Below are 17704 nucleotides of genomic sequence, written 5' to 3' on the forward strand. Positions count from 1 at the left end.
ATTCCACACTTTACACATGACTCCCGAACAGGGCGATTCAAGTTCATACTTGAATAATGTATTCTTACTATTAATAATACTGTATTCTCAATATTAAAACTTCCAAGAAACTTCCAGTGTCCTATTCCAGAATGACCCTTCCCCATCTACAGAGTTCCGTTCTACCACCTTGGTCCTTCACTCTCTGTTCTCTTCTCTGGCACTCCAAAAGGTTTCATCCTCCCTTTCAGTGTTACTCTTTGGCTCTGTTTGGTTTTCTGTCCCCACCCCGCAGACTCACACATGGATTTTATCCTTTCTCTCCTCTGTAAACAGAACTTGATGGTGTGAAAGCAAGAGAGCTACGTGGTGATTTGGGTTGTGGTGAGGAACAGTGGGAGGTCCTGAACTCGAATATGTTAATAATGTGGGGTCAGTAGCAGTAAGATATAAGATGATCGTGAAGAGTTAGAGATAGGGCAGTATGATGGCAGAGCAGACACAAAAGTGAGATAACTTTTAGAAACATACTCACAGTCTGACGACTAACTAAATGTGGAATGAAGACAGAGAAAGGTAGGATTTTAATACTGTTTGGTAGTTTGGATCTAGAATAAATTACAGTCATGCGATATTATTTGCAGTGACTAGGTTTACAAAAAGAGGGGCACATTTAAGAGATAGGATTAGAAGATGATAAATTTGACTTTGTATATGCTGAGCCTAGGGTGTCAGCAAGATATTCAAGTCATATTTAGCAAGCACAGTGCTTTAATTTGATGCAATATGCTAGCAGTCTCCAATCTTGTGTGATTAAAACAGCATTTATGGTCATTGGAAAACAACATACTATTGCCCTTTCTTTAAGATTGATTACACACTGGTAAGTCTTACAGCCACTAAACCCATCTAATTTAACTTCATTTCCAATGTCTCTCCCATTTATTTTCCAGAATACCTCTTAACATCATTTGGAATGTTATTTTCAGGAACACTGTCTTAAGAAATGCTCATTACAGCACTAAGGAGGTGTAATTAGGGGATGATCAAGATAGAAAGAATTTGTTGGGGGTGGTGGGGGTTGTTTATTTGCATGGAAGTGAGAGTTGAAGCATTATGAACTGATGAATCATTCAGAGTGAATGGAGAGAGAAGGAAGATTGCAGAAAGAACCTCTATAAACACCATTTGATATGTGAAATAGCATGTGGAGAACATAATTTGGAAAGACAGCAAACTTTAATAGCAAAAGCATGGGTTTCAGAATTGACATGTGTGACAAGTGATCTAAGCTTGAATATTCAGTTTTATTACCTGAAAATAATGCCCACCTTGTTGGGTTGTGTCAAGATTTAAAATAGAAAGTAGGTGAAGCATGTACCACACAGTTAGACACATAATCTACTCTCAATAAACACTATTAACTAATATTTTCATTTAAATCTTCTTGATGAGTTGAAGCAAATCTTCTGTGATCACACTGCTCTATTAAAATCTGAACATGGAGCACTTACACAGAAGAGATCTCAGATGTTGATGTTAATACCCTAATACAAGAAAGAAATCCCAGTTGAGACAAACCTGGGCCAGGAACAGCATGGTACAGGAATAGAATCTGCAAAAGCTAGGCAATGGAGGAAGACACCACAGGAATTTCCTGAAGGCGTCTGTGACTATGTTTCTTTAATCAGCTTTTCATGAAGAGATGCTGGAAGCTAATATCAGAACCTTAGTGAACAATCTGCTCTCCTTAAAAAATTTCTGAACTCAACCCACCCTGGGCGAATGGCTGTAGGTATCAATCTGGCATGAGGAGACATCCTCTGGCAATAGTAATTATCTGTCACCCTCAAGGTCAGCTGGGGGAGGCATCTGCAACAGAACACTGAGCTAATGAGATATACTTGTGTTTGAATATGTCACCATGTCACAAATGCAGGCTTTAATCATTTTCACTATTGGTCAGTTGGACATACAAGGCCGAAAGACATTCTGAGGTCAGAGCTAAAAGCAGATTAGCTTTTGTCTATCCCAGAAAAAAAAAAAAAAAAAAAAAAAAAAGGCATTTACCGTGATTTTATCCTGATTAGCTCATTTCAAATTTCAAAGGGATGGTGACCAGAATTTGTTATTTTGCAGTCTTTTTCTATAGGACTTCTGGACTGTAGCCCCTCAGGTCTCAAATGGGTCTGAAAAGTTTGTTGTTCAAATTGGCCATTTAACATGACTGGCCATTGTTTTTTTTTTTTTTAATGTTTATTTATTTTTGGGAAAGAGAGAGACAGAGTGTGAGTGGGGCAGGGGCAGAGAGAGAGGGAGACACAGAATCCAAAGGAGACTCCAGGGTCTGAGCTGTCAGCACAGAGCCCAATGCAGGGTCCGAACCCATGAACCATGAGATCATGACCTGAGCCAAGGTCAGAAGCTTAACCGACTGAACCACCCAGGCGCCCCTGGCTGGCCAATGTTCTTGATCAAGAAGTCATCCCCCCTGGGACGCGTGGGTGACACAGTCTGTTAAGCATCTGACTCTTGATTTCAGCTCAGATCATGATCTCACAGTTCGTGAGTTGGAGCCCAGTGACAGGTTCTGTGCACTGACCCCTGAGTTCCCTGCTTGGGATTTTCTCTCTCCCTCTCTCTCTGCCCCATCCTCACTTGTACTCTCTCTGTCTCTCTCAAAATAAATAAACTTTAAGAAAAAGTCATCTCTCAGCACCCAAGATAAATAGAGGAGATTGCTGAAAAGAAGGTGAGCAAGTCTTTGAGGAAAGGTGTAAGGCATCGGGATTGTTCAGATCCTTGGGAAAGGAAAGAGGCAGGGTTACAGCTGGTTTATGTGTGTGAACACACAAGGGTATTGTGGCAGATGTTCATTAGTTGTTCTCTGCATGAAGATAGGCTAAAATATCAGTGAAATATACCCTAGGAGTTCATAGAGTCTCCCTCAGGGGAGTACTTGCAGGGAAAATGAACAGTTGTGTACCTGATTTGTTTATATGGTCACTTGCCTAAAAATCACAAGACTTGGGCAGAATGAATACATGTAACGCAGTGCTGCTTGTAATATGGTCCAAAATTGGCAGCATCAGCGTTACCTGAATATGGCATCGTCTAGAATTGTCAATTCTCAGGTCATATCCTAGGCATGCAGAAAACAGAATGTCCAGGCAATTTGTTTCTAAGTGTTTTCTAAGTAATTCTTGATATACTGAAGTTTAAGAAGCACTCTTCTAGGCGTGTATTCGATGTGCCGGTCATTTCCACTTCCATTCACTCACTCCACTAGCCTGGTTTCCATGTCTTTCTACCCTTAGTTTCTGGTTCTCTTATCCTGATGGTACCTGATTAGACCATCTGGTTATATGTGAGAGATAAGTTTTGTAATTTTTATCTTGAGCATAAATCAGAATTCTACTTATGGAAAGCAACTTTGTAGAGGCAATAGCAATACTGATTTTTAGCCTGGTGATTTGGTTAGCAGCAAGAAGACCATGGTTTTAACTTCTGAGGAATTACGCTTCATTCCCACGGTAACACTGGTATAAATTAAGGGATTAAAAAAAAAAGAAAAACACTTACATGGGCTGTAAGTTGCTCCTGGGAAGCTTTCACTTCAGCTTGTAATTTCTCAATGCACTGAAAAGGAGACACGTTTAGAAACAAAATGTATAACTCTTCTTCTAATATAAAGTATTTCAGATATATACCAGTTCTCAAATCCTGTGAATGGCAGAGCACTGTGTCAGCTAGGTGCTTTGGAAATCATCATTGAGAAATCCTCGCTCCCATCCCTATCTCACTTTGATTCTATTGAAGAGCCCACCAACAAAGAACACAAATATGTTAAGACTTAGGAAATGAGTAGGAAAATAATGTTTCCTTGATGTACAGAAGGTAATGCCAACCTGTCTTATAACATATATACATATCTATATGGTATCAGATGGGTCTGATACTGTCTTTGTAACATATACATATGTTTTTACGTGAATATATATAGAGACAGATAGATAGATAGATAGACAGACAGATATCTCAAAGGTAGTTACAAACCCATTTGAGTTGACCAAGAAAAAAACTTATGTAAATGCCCAGAGATTCAGAGATTAATAACTTTTTATAAAATTAATAATTAAATTATTTAATAATATTTATTTAATTTAATAATTTATTTTATTTATTTAAATTTATTTATTAATTTATTTAATTTATTTAATTTAATAATTTATTTTATTTAATAATAAATTAAATTAATAACTTTTTATAAAATAATTCATTAAAGCATATGCCAAATTTTTGATCCATTTTACTACACTGAAAGAAACTATTCCTTGACTAAGTTCAACCTTAAAAACGAGGAGACGTTTGGGGCCACCTGGGTGGCTCAGTCGGTTAAGCGTCTGACTTTGGCTCAGGTCATGATTTCCTGTTTGTGGATTCGAGCCCCCTGTCAGGCTCTGTGCTGAGCGCTAGGAGCCTGGAGCCTGCTTCGGATTCTGTGTCTCCCTCTCTCTGCCTCTCCCCGCTCACCCTCTGTCTCTCTCTGTCTCTCAAAAATAAATAAACATTGAAATATTTTTTTTTAATGAGGAGACATTTGTATAGTTAATACCACTTACAAAATAAATAGCATATTCATATAATATGATTCAAAGGATACATATCAAACAAACTTTTAAGATGTTACTAACAAAATTAATTATTATATGTGAATATTCATCAGGGAGTAGTTATATTTAGCCGACACAAATATTATTTACCATCTTGAACTTAAATTTGAATTTCCAACCTAGCCAGAAATGACTGCAGAATTGTCATTTCATAGAAGTTTAGGTAACTTTTTAAGATAAACATTATTTTTTCCTTCTCCAACCTACCTGGTCTTTTGCAAGAACCATTTTTTCATATGGCTCACCACTGTCTTCCTTATGATCCAGAGCCCGTAGTTTTTCCTCCAGCCAGGAAACTTGCTCAAGCAGTTTTGATTTTGTTCCTTCAGAGGCTGCAAGCTAAAGACATTTCTTGTAAGGGCATGTAAGTACAGTGATTTTTTTAAAGCTCCTTTCAAAATTCTAATTGATACATGAATTACCTACCACCAATATCTATTAAACATGAAAATGGCTTCTGGAATATTCCTCATAGCTGGAAAAGATTAGTATAGAGAGAAAATGAAATAATGTTGACTTTATATTTAGTAATAAAGATCTTTCTGGGCAAGAGATGAGACTACATAATTACAACAGGCAGAGAGATTTCTAATGCAACAACCTCAATGCTCACCCTTTTATGTTTCAAGAATGTACTTTGTTTTTACATGTGAAATCTGTACTGTTTTTAAGATCTGATTGGAGGCAGATCTAGGCTAAACCATCACTAGAAAATGTCTAAGGATGATGAGCTTTGTTTTACTGTTTGTAGATTCCTCTTGAGGAAAGGAGAGTTTCATAGTGTCTCATTCTTGAATTCCCTTGGAGAGCCCCTGGACTAGCATTTCCTTTCATTCAGACAGCTTATTGTGCATTTTTTCTATAGCTCAGCAACAATTCTGAGAGTCTCTGGAAAGGGACACACACCTTGTATTCATTCCAGTTCCCAGTGTGTCCTTGGAGGCATGAATTACCTTTAAGCATCTCTTTCATACTATTCCAAAAATTCTTGCGAAGCATGCCGTCTCATCTTGAAAAGCGCAGTAAGTTTTTAAAGCTAATTTACCAAATGGGGAAGCCTAAAGAAGTTGCTCCGTCACGGAAATAAAGTGGGAACGTCATATATAAAATGCCATTGATCCACACAATCATTCACTTGCAATTATTTGTTTAGTTGGTGCTTCGCAGCCATTCTGTTATGTTCTGGAGATTATAAAAGCACAATGTGAGAGCCAGAGGGAACACATATGTCATGAACTGTTGGCTGTGCCTCTCAGCTCTCAGTGACCTTGGAGACCTGTTGGGCTCCTCATGGACAGTGACAAATTTCAACCGAGTACATGATAGCTTGGAGATGTAGCCTGGTTGTTCCAGGCACCCTTCTATTTTATTACACAGTACAGAGTGTAATGGCTAAAGACTATGTGATTGAGGCAAGTTTCTCAGTTTCTACGGGCTTGATTTTCCAATCTGTAAATGGGAACGGGGATGAAAAGAATAGTACTTAACTCACAGGTTTGAGGATTATATGAGTTTATGTAGACTAATGCTTGAAATATTTCCTGTACTTAGTAGCTATTATTATGATGATGATGATGATGATGATGATGATGATGATGTATTCTACCTCCTCTAGATTACAGTATTGATAAAAGTCTTATTCAAATATTTATCAAACTGTAAAACACAGTGTCTGAAGACATCACAGCACCTTTGAGCTGGTTACCCTAAACTCAAACTGTATTCAGTTCACTTACTTCCTACAACCACTCTAGTGTTTAGGGAAAAGTCCTCTCACATCTGGCATTTTTTTCCTCTCAAATACAGTCTTAGATTGGTCAATTTTGTTCCCATATTCTATCTGACTTATAACTCATCCAGTTCCCCTCTGGTTGTCTTTCTTTTATATCTGCCTTCTATTATTTTCAAGCTTTTATTCATTCATTCAACACTCATTTATTCACTCATTTATTATAGAAATATGTTGGGCATTTATTAAAAGTAAGCCTTCAAAGGTAAAAAATGAGAGTGACATTGCTTATATGCTCAAAAAGCTTACACTTTACCCAGAAAGGCAGAGAATTTTAAAACTATTATGTAATATGAAAGTATGCAGTTGAATAATAGCAATGACCCTAACAATTTACTGGGTATTTACTATACACCAAGCCTTCTGCAGAACCTTTTGTTTTCATTATTATTTGTGTATCGGAATTCATCTTCATTCCCCTTTTGCAGATAAAGGAATTCACTAAGTTTAGTAAAGTTGTGTAACTTGCCCAAGCACATAGCGAGTTACGTGTTACAACCCAGGTTTTCACTAGTGGACACTGGGTCTGATTCCCTAAAGCCCAAATTTGACCCCAGCTCCCAAAGTGGGACCTGAGAATCCTGAAAATCCCATCCTGTTTTCTGCTGATTGGTTCAAGAATCAAAGTCTTAAACAATCAGAGTTTGGCTTTTCTTTGGCCACAGTTAATAAATGCGGATATGTGATTCACTTGTACTGCTCAGCAGGAATTTTGATGATTTGGGGAAGCATTCTCTCTCACCTACCAGATATGAATGCTGATGTAGCCATCCTACAAACATCCAGGAAACCCGTATATTATGAAGCTACACTCTGAATGGAAGAGTGACCAACATTATTGAAATACTGTATCACCAAATCTTGAAGCACATCCTACCTTGGACTCACACATAGTGAGCTAATAAGTTTCCTTATTATCTAGAAATTGAATTTTCTGTTGCTTACTACCATAAGCATTCTACTGATATACTGTCACATTCCAAAGCCCCATGCTCTTGACCACAAATAAGTAAATTCTATGGAAAAACAGCAGTAATTAACATTTGTTTGGTAGTTACACCATACCACTCATTCTGGGTGCTGTCTGTACACAAGCTACCTTAGTCCAATGCTGAAAACTCTATAAGGAGTTTGGTTTATATTTTTTATTAATTATAACCATTTTAAAGAATAGAAACTAGATGCTTTTAGGAGTGAATTAGCTTGCCCATAGCTAATAAGAAGAGGTTGGTTTTGGATCTTCAATGGCCTGCCTCCAACTCTGGGTCTTACATTATATCCAACCCTAATTCTAAGGCTGCCTATAAAGATGAGGCCTGTGGTCCCCTCTCCCCCCCCACTAACTACATGGCCTTCAGCATTATTTCTCACATGTTTACCTATTTACCTGAAAGAAAATTTTTTTCTTTTTTTCCTAAAACTCAAGAATTCTGTCCTAACATCTTGCTTCCTTTTTATATAGACATCAACCCCATCTCTTTCTTGCCCTCTTATAAAAGGTCTTTGTCTCAATATCCCTTTGATTCAGATATATTTACTTCAGGCTTAGCTTTCCTCTAAGAAATCTTGACTTGGAGTCAGGGATCTATGTGTTAGTCTCAATTCTACAACTCACGGACGCTAAAAATCCATAATAGGATTTTATATGCTATGTTGCTATGTTTTTACAGAGTATTTCTCCAGTCATATGTGTTCAAACTGGACTGTAAATTCCCCAGAAGGAGGAATGGAGAATTCTGTCAAAACTTACAAGACACACTCAAACTGGTCCAGAGCAGTCTTTGCTAAGATCATTCCACTTATTAATTTTATAAACTTAATTCTCATATGTATGTATCATCACCTCACAGCAGCCTGATACAGGGATCATATTCTTTCTTCCATATATGGATACATTAGGGGCAAGATCTAGTAATTTCTTGTTGCATTCTATTTTACAATGATGAAACTATTTATTTGCATAAGGTCATACTGAGTCCCCTTTGGAAATAACCCATCAAATAGGACTCGTAATCCAAAAGGGTAGAAAAAAGAGATGAGAAGAAAATAAAATAAAATGAAAATTATACATCAGAGTTTTTTTTTATTATTATTATTCTATTTTAGCATCGTCTGAAAGATTGTGCTCTACTGTTGAGTCACAAGATGTTAGTTGCCATTTTTTTCACTCCATTGTTTTGATGGATGTTTTAGGACTTTTTAATATCTAATTTTCAATTCAGGAAGCCTTTAGGAATGCTGCCTAAATCCAAATTCAAATTATGAGACGAAAAAAAAGGCATCAAAGTAAAAGGAAATCCAAGTTAGCCTGAAAAATACCATAATTGAATTTTAAAACTCTGGGGACCTTGGTCATTGCTTCTTCTTCTTGTTTTTTTTTTCTTTTTTTTTCTTTTTTCATAACAACGGCTTGGTTTTATAGAGTAAAACCTTGTTTGGGGAAGAATAGAAAAAAAGTTTAGCCCAACTTAGTATCTACTCACAAAAAGAGATTAGAAATACTAGACATCTGTTCTTGAAATGACTAATCTTCATACATCCTAATTAGCCACTTTTTAAAAAATTTTTTTTCAGTGTTTATTTATTTTTGAGTGACAGAGAGAGACAGAGTGTGAGTAGGGAAGGGGCAAAGAGAGAGGGAGACACAGAATTCAAAGCAGCCTCCAGGCTCTGAGCTGTCAGCACAGAGCCCGACGTGGGGCTCGAATCCATGAACCGTGAGATCATGACCTGGGCTGAAGTCGGACGTCCAACTGATTGAGCCACCCAGGTGCCCCCTAGTTAGCCACTTTTGCTGGAACATAGGTTCACAGGATGCTGGAAGGCTCATTTTCTACCTCTGACTCTTTTTGTCAAGCAGATCCCTTTCTCTTCTACCAATAGTGTCAAAAAGTTTGGAGAGAAGAAATGACTTAAAAAGTATGAACAACAACATTTGTCTTCAGAATTAGGTAAAACAAAGAAGCAACTTCCATGTCATATCTTCAAGTCTGTGTAAATCCACTAAAAAAAAATTCAACTTTCAATATTTACCCCAAAGTTAAATAAAAAATCATTATAAAAGTATTATAATATAGCTAAAAGGGAAAGAAAGGTAAAATTTTATCCATTGTACAGTTTATTGATGGAGTCAAGAAAGGGTACTGATATATTTTAGAATTGTATTCAAGATTGTGGTTAAAGCAAAATGACTTGGACTTCACAGAAGATGGCAGGGTGGTCCTTCCATGTAAATAACTACTAAGCTGGCAAGGACTGTCAGAGCCAATCAGTTCAGAACTCTGGAGTCTAGTAGGACACCTGGATCCAGGAAAATACTGGAGGAAGAAAGAGACTGGCATTGAAAGAAATCTCTGTCAGGTCACTGGCTAACTGCAGAGATAATGGCACAGGAGACTTTGGTGACCACATGTGAAAAGAAATATAATCTTTGGAAAATTAATTAGGAAAACTAGGTAAACATACAACTGCAGTCTTCAACAAGCAACAATGGCAATTCTTAGAGAGGAGTGGATGGAGAATCCGATTTCTAGAGTTACCACATTACAATACTTGTCTAGCTCTCAATGAAAAATTACAAACCTCACATAGTTAAGTATGGTGCATTTATTTAAAAATGATTAAAACTGTACCTGAAGAAACTCAGACATTGAAATTTTGGACTTACCAGACAAATATTTTAATCTTTTTAATGTTTATTTTATTTTTTGAGAGAGAGAGCATGAGTGGGGGAAGGATAGAGAGAGAGGGAGAGACAGGATCCAAAGTAGGCTCCAGGCTCTAAACTGTCAGCACACAACCCAACATGGGGCTCGAATCCATGGTCTGCGAGATCATGACATGAGCTGAAGTCGGACTCTCAACAAACTGAGCCATCCAGGTGCCCCTTGTCAAATATTTTAAATTAACTGTGTTAAATATGCTCAAACAGCTGAAAGAAAAGATGAGGAGAAAAAGTAAAGAAAATCAGAAGAGTGATGTATGAGCAGATAGAAGATATGAATAAAAGGGATAGAAATTATAAAAAGAAACTAATTAGAAATTCTGAAGTTGAAAAGAAAAATAGTTAAAATGAAAAATTCGCTAGAAGAGTTTAACAGGAGATAGAAGTGGCAGATGAAAGAATCAATAAACTTGAAGGTAGACCAACTGAAATTTCCCAGTCTGTGGAGCAGGAAAAGAAAAGTAGGAAGATAAATGAACAGATCTAAGGGACCTGTGGGATACTACCAGGCACATTAACATACACATTATAGGAGCAAATAAATTAAAAAGATACAAAATAAAGTGAATCAAAATGGTATAAAAGGGGGGCATCCGTGTGGCTCAGTCAGTTGAGTGTATGACTTCATTTCAGGTCATGATCTCGCAGTTCATGAGTTCAAGCCCGGCATTGGGCACACTGTCTTCAGTGCAGAGCCTGCTTTGGATCCTCTGTTCCCCCCCACCTCCCCCACTTACACTGTCTCAAAAATGAACATTTAAAAACAAAAAACAACAACCAAAAAAATGATATACTAGGAAAAATCAAACACAGAAGAAGGCATCATTGGAGTAATTAAGAGTAAGAAAGAAGTAAGATATATAGAAAACAAATAGTAAAGTGGCAGAAGTGCATCCTTCATTATCAGTAGTACTTTAAAAGTAAATGGGTTACAAGGGATACAGGAGTACTGATGCATAGGGGCACTTGTACCCCAATGTTTATAGCAGCACTCTCAACAATAGCCAAATTATGGAAAGAGCCTAAATGTCCATCAACTGATGAATGGATAAAGAAATTGTGGTTTATATACACAATGGAGTACTACGTGGCAATGAGAAAGAATGAAATATGGCCCTTTGTAGCAACGTGGATGGAACTGGAGAGTGTGATGCTAAGTGAAATAAGCCATACAGGGAAAGACAGAGACCATATGGTTTCACTCTTATGTGGATCCTGAGAAACTTAACAGAAACCCATGGGGGAGGGGAAGGAAAAAAAAAAGAGGTTAGAGTGGAAGAGAGCCAAAGCATAAAAGACTCTTAAAAACTGAGAACAAACTGAGGGTTGATGAGGGGTGGGAGGGAGGGGTGGGTGGGTGATGGGTATTGAGGAGGGCACCTTTTGGGATGAGCACTGGGTGTTGTATGGAAACCAATTTGACAATAAATTTCATATATTGAAAAAAAAAAGTAAATGGGTTAGACCCACCAATTAAAAGACAGAGATTTATGGAATGGATAATAAACATGATCCATCTATACAGTGCTTACAAGAGACTAACTTCAGACTTGAAGAAACAAATAGGTTCTAAGTGAAAGGATGAAAAAAGATATTCCATGCAAATAGTAGCCAGAAGAGAGCTGGGGTGGCAGACAAAATAAATGCTGAATCAAAATTATTACCAAATGCAAGGAAGGGTATTGTATATTGGTAAGTGCCACTTAATCAAAATTATATACATACATTCACCAAACAGCATATCTCCCAAATATATGAAAAAAATTAACAAAATTTAAGGGAAAATATTAGTAATAAACAGTAATAGAGTAGTTCAAGACTTCAGTACCCCACTTTTAATAATGGATAGAATGTCTAGACAGAAGATCTAAGGAAATCAAATTGAACAACACTACAATCTAAGTAGACCTAATAGACATATACACAAGAATTCACCCAACAACAGCAGAATACACATTCTTCCCAAGTGCAAATGGAACATTCTCTGGGATAGACCACATTTAGACCATAAAATAATTCACAGTACATTTAAAAGGATTCAAATTATACAAAGTACCTTCTCCAACTAGAATGGAATGAAGCTAGAAATCACTAACAAGAGGAACACTGGAAACCTTGAAAATGAAAGGAAATAAACAACACATTCTTAAAGAATAAACAGGTCAAAGAAGAAATCAAAAGACAAATTAGAAAATACTTAGAGACCAATGAAAAGAAAAGCACAACATACCAAAACTTGGGGGATGCAGCAAAGTCAGTACCAGAGGGAAATGTATAGCTGAAAACAGCTTCATTAAAAACAAAACAAAACAAAACAAAACAAAAAAAAAACCACATCCAATCACAAAATTAACTTCACACCTGAAAGAAAAAGAGCAGACCAAACCCAAAGCCAGTAGAAGGAGAAAATGATAAAGACTAAGAAGAGATAAACAAAACAGAGAATTGAAAAATAATAGAATTGATGAAACCAGAAGTTCGTTCTTGGAAATGATCCACAAAGTTGACAAATCTTTACCTATATTGACTTTTTTAAAAAGAGAGAAAAGGCAAAAATAACTAGAAAGAGAAGTAAAAGTAGGGACATCTCCACCAACCTTACAGAAATTTAAAAGTTTAGGAGAACGTACTGTGAACAGTTGGATGCCAACAAATTAGATTACCTAGATGAAATGGGAAAATTCTTAAAAAGACACAAATTAGCAAAACTGAGTCAAGAAAGAGTGGGAAATCTCAATTGATGAACAAGAGAGTGAATCATTCTAACAAATATAAGGAAGAACTTACTGAGAAAATGCAGGAATGAATATAGCTTGTTGTGCAACCACAGTTCACCTGTAGAGTTTTAGCCCAGTGGAACTTTTCAAGATGTCATACGTTTCATTTCCTTCCTTTTTTGTTATTGATATGTGACTTTATAAATCTGCTTTTGTAATTTTGGTTAATAATTGTGTGGGAAAACATGGAAATGTTTCCTAATTCCAAAAAAGAAAAGAAAATAAAAGAAAGAAAAGGAAAAAGTTCAAGAGCATGGCATTGTTCAATGCAAGTCAAAACTGAAATGAGATTCCACTTCAAAGCCACTGTGGTGGCTATAATTTAAAAAATGGAAAATGGAAAGTGCTGGTGAAGATGTGGAGAAACAGGGACCTTGTACATTGCTTTTGGGAACATAAAATAGTACAGCTGTGGTGGGAACCAGTTTGGTGTTTTACCAAAAAGTTAGAGAATTACCAATATGACCTAACAATTACACTTCTAGATATGCACCTTAGAGAAGTGGGAGCATCCATCTACCCATAAACTAGTATACAAATGCTTACAGCAACATCATTCATACTAGCTTAATGATGGAAACCAAATGTCCATTAACAGATGAAGGAATAGAGAAACTTTGTTGTAGACATATAACGAATATTATTCAGCCATAAAAGAAATGAGGTACTGATACTTGGTATACCTTGGATGAACTGCATAAGCATTAGGCTAGATGAGAGAGACCAGACACAAAAGGTCACCTACTGTATGATCCTTTTCATACAAAATATCAAGAATATCCATATCCGTAGAGGTATATCCTTAGAGACAGAAAGGAAATTTATGGTTGTTAGGGGATAGGATGAGGGTTTGTGGGGAGCAGTTACTTAAAAGGTACAAAGTGTTCTGGGGTGAAGAAAAAGTGTTGAGACTTGAGAGAGGTAGTGTTTGCACAATATTGTGAATCCATTAAATGCCACTGAATTGCATCCTTCAAAACGGTTAATTGTATGTTATCTGATTTTCACAAAATAAAATGACTTTCTAGTTAGCTCTCAGTGGTCAAGAAAATTATTAGCATTATGTCATTTCCTTGAATGCTATTAGAGAAAACTAACAAAATTGGATTGACCGTTTTCATTTTAAAGTAGTGAACATAAATCTCGGTGTTGAGTACCCCTCCCCTGAAATCAAAATATCATTCTATTTTTCTTTTAGTAAATTTTCTTTCCTCTTTTCCAAGATAGTATGATTCTCTATGCTTTCCTCAAATATCATTTCTTACTTTCCCTCTCTTCAAAATTCCACTCTCCCCCCTCACCCCAAATGGCTACCTCATCAATAATTTACTAAAGAACTAGAAGCTGCCAGATGGCTACTTCCTCACCTTCCCACGAGCCTTACTCTATGAACCTTACTGCAGCAGGCACTGCTAATCTGTTTCCCGACAGTTGTTTACCCATTTATCCCCTGCTACCAGGCACCCAATTTGGATTAGCTAGCAGCCATGTGTTTAGGGAAGCTTGGCCTTGTCCAGCTCCAGGGAATGAATCACAATTAAACTAAACCAGCCATGTTGGTCTCATTCCCAGGTATGAAAGATTATTTTAAGCATGAGCCTGCTATCCAGGAGAGGCCCTTGGAGCCCCAGGAAAAGGGTTTTACCAGATTTTTTTAAAGACCCATGGGAGGAAGTATGTCTCTTTTTTTCAGTATCTTTTAACTGCATTTAATTCTTGAATTAGGACACAGTTAACACTGAGGATGGTGGGGCAAAGGGTAGCACCCCTGTTCTTGGTGACTTTCTTGAGCCACTGAATTAACCAACTTGGAACTATTCTACCACAAAACCTATGTTTTGCACATATACTTATGTTTTGCACAGCTCTTCTGTGCTGGCCTTATTATAAGACTTTATTAAACAAATGGAGAAGATATTATTTTGTCAAAGCCCAGCCCTTTCACTTGGCTTTGAAGCCCATCTTCTAGATCACAAAGTCTTGACCCCTGTAATTTCTGAACTGCGCACCACCACCCCCCCCCCATTCATTTCTGCATTATCTATCTCACCCTTTCTGGTCGATCCTTTTTAGCATATAAACATGTTAATAGTAATTCTCGTGAACAAAAGATGTCCATTGATAGTTTAAAATAATGACTTTTCCTAAAATAGTTGCCTACCTACCCTGTTGTCACTTTCTTAGACTATTCCAACGATTTTTGTAAGAAAAAAACTATTGGCTTATATAACTGGGGACACAGAAGTAGATTTTTGTTTCACTCACAACTAGATCCACAAACTCAGGTGAGGTAATCATACTCTGTCTCTTTTTACCTCTGTATCTTAGTGCTGTGCCTTTATGTTGGTCTCATTATTTCCCAGTGCAGACAATCTTTCTTCACACAGTGGGAAGAAATGTTACCTAAAGCCTTCCAGGTTCATGACCTCAATAGTAAGACAATTTTTCCTCTAGTAACAGACTGAAAAAGGACTCTGTTTAGCCCATCTTAGTTCATGTGACTCCCCTGGGTCAGTCTTTATGGCCAGGAAAATGGAGTGCCATAATTGATTAGAACGTAGGTCATGTGCTTAATGATCATTTCCTGTAGGTAAGAATACTATGATTGACAACCACAGAATTATTATAAGATTGGAGCCAGGAAAAACATTTCTCCAGAAAAGGTAGACATAAAAACAGAGGCCAGTTAGAGTCCATGCTGTAGGTGTTAAGTAAGCACAATTATACCATTATGCTCAGAAGCATATGCATTTCCCAAAATGTACCTGCATAATATGATGCGTCTGTTCTACATGAATCCTAAAATGCACTCACCTCTCCACCAAAAGGAGATAACCCAGAGTCATATCAAGTTACTGCATTTGTTCCACATTTAGATCTCCAAATTGTGTGCATTTTTCCCTCAATCGCATGCAGATGAGACACATCATAATATGATACCTAAAGATTAAATATAAAACATACCCTCCCTATAAACAGGGTATTTATGATATAATTCTCCTTTTTAAAAAAAATGGAAAAGGAGAAACAACGTCCAGTTGTCACTGGCCACTGCAAACACCACCTTGTACTGGCTAGAGGTAACAAGGCCTGTCCTGGCCGTGCAGTGAGTGAACGTTTCTGATGTGTTTGTGTCTGCTTCTGACCCCTGGGAATGTTCATTGTCCTTTTCTTCCGTGACCACAATCAAGAAAACATCTAGAGGATGTTGCTTTGGTGGGGAGTGGTACTGAGTTTGTGTTTCGAGTATGTCACCAAATTCCTGTATTTGTCAGAACCTTTTTGGTTATGCTACAGAAACCCAATGCAAATTGGCTTAAAAAGAGAACTAATTGGTTTTTTTAACTAGAAAGTAGAGGCACTTCTTGAGTCTTACATTAGATTCTCAGAATTCTCTCACTTCACCATCCTTGGCGTGCCTTCTCTTTCTCTCTTTTTTTTTCTCTCTGTCTCAAACTACAGGGAAAAAATTTCCCCAGGGACTGGGAAGAAGACTACTCTGAATTACGTTTCTCTCCTAATCTCTTTTTAAATTGCCTTCTGCCCTCCACTATGCTATTGACACTGATCTTGTCCAGATTGCCTAGATCCTCATTTTACCAAACATAATGCACAGATTTCTAGCCATCTCATTCAATCTCCCAGTACTCCATCTAAGTACTTCTTGTACTTCTTGTACTAAGTACTCTTAGTACTCCATCTAAGTACTTCTTGAAACACTCTCCTCTTTCTGTTTCCAGGACATGATTCTCTGGATTTCTTCCTGATTCTCAGTTTCCTTGGCAACATTTTTTTTTTCCTTTCAATTCTTTAAATATTGCAACCTAAGAGTTTGGTGTTGGGCCCAACTCCCTCCTTTATCTATGCTCATTCTCCAGCTGATCTCATTGGATGCTATGGTTTAAACACTAGCCATTAGGTGCCATAGTTTAATATTTTTTAATGTTTATTTATGAGAGAGACAGAGTGCAAGTGGGGGAGGGACGAGAGAGAGAAGGAGACACAGAATCCAAAGCAGGCTCCAGGCTCTGCACAGTCAGCACAGAGCCCGACGTGGGGCTCAAACTCATGAACCGCAAGATCAAGATCTGAGCCAAAGTTGGCCGCTTAACTGACCAAGCAACTGAGCCACCCAGGCACCCCTAGGTGCCATAGTTTAAACATGTTGGTTACTCCCCCCCCCCTTTTGTTTTTACATACAACCATTTAGCTTCAGGCTAAAGTATATGTATATCCAACAACCTACTTAATATTGGCACCTGAATGTACACTAGGCATCTAAAAATTAATGTATTCAAAATGAAGTCCACATATTTTATATGTTCCCCAGACTTCTGTCTTGAATCACCCATCTATATGTGTAAGCCACAAACATATTCCAGACTTCCCTTTCTCTCATCATCCACCCAATCCATCAGTGATTGCAATTATGGAAACCACCCCATTAATTAATTTGAATTCTCATCTTTATCTCTTCTCATTGTCTCTTCTCCTAGATCTCCTACACAACCCACACACAGACACACAGCAAATAATACTGCAGGATAGGTTTCCAGGGTCATTCAAAAACAAACTGAGTCTCAACAAATCTTGCAGAGCTCATACTACAGAGAAAGGAGTGATTTCATTTGAAAACAAAGGCTTCCCTTGTGCTAAATGCTCTGTAAGCTGACTTGGACTAGTACTAAAAACTATGAAATTCTTTGGCAATAAATAACAGATGTAAGCACTTTATAAATTACCTCTTCTACCTGTGGAATGG

At 37.3% G+C, this 17704-nt stretch overlaps 1 protein-coding gene across 1 annotated transcript in view; it reads right to left on the reverse strand.

Annotated features, from left to right (window-relative positions):
• Positions 1-17704, reverse strand: part of CCDC192 (coiled-coil domain containing 192) — a 211969-nt gene that overhangs the window by 148223 nt on the left and 46042 nt on the right. Inside the window, exons 4-5 of the mRNA XM_060637897.2 lie at positions 4860-4991; positions 3562-3618 (exon numbers count right to left, since the gene is read on the reverse strand). Coding sequence (XP_060493880.1) covers positions 3562-3618; positions 4860-4991 — 189 coding nt within the window. The remainder of the gene's footprint in view (positions 1-3561; positions 3619-4859; positions 4992-17704) is intronic.

Source organism: Panthera onca, chromosome A1, assembly GCF_046562875.1.
Source record: "Panthera onca isolate mPanOnc1 chromosome A1, mPanOnc1 haplotype 2, whole genome shotgun sequence".
Lineage (NCBI taxonomy): Eukaryota > Metazoa > Chordata > Mammalia > Carnivora > Felidae > Panthera > Panthera onca.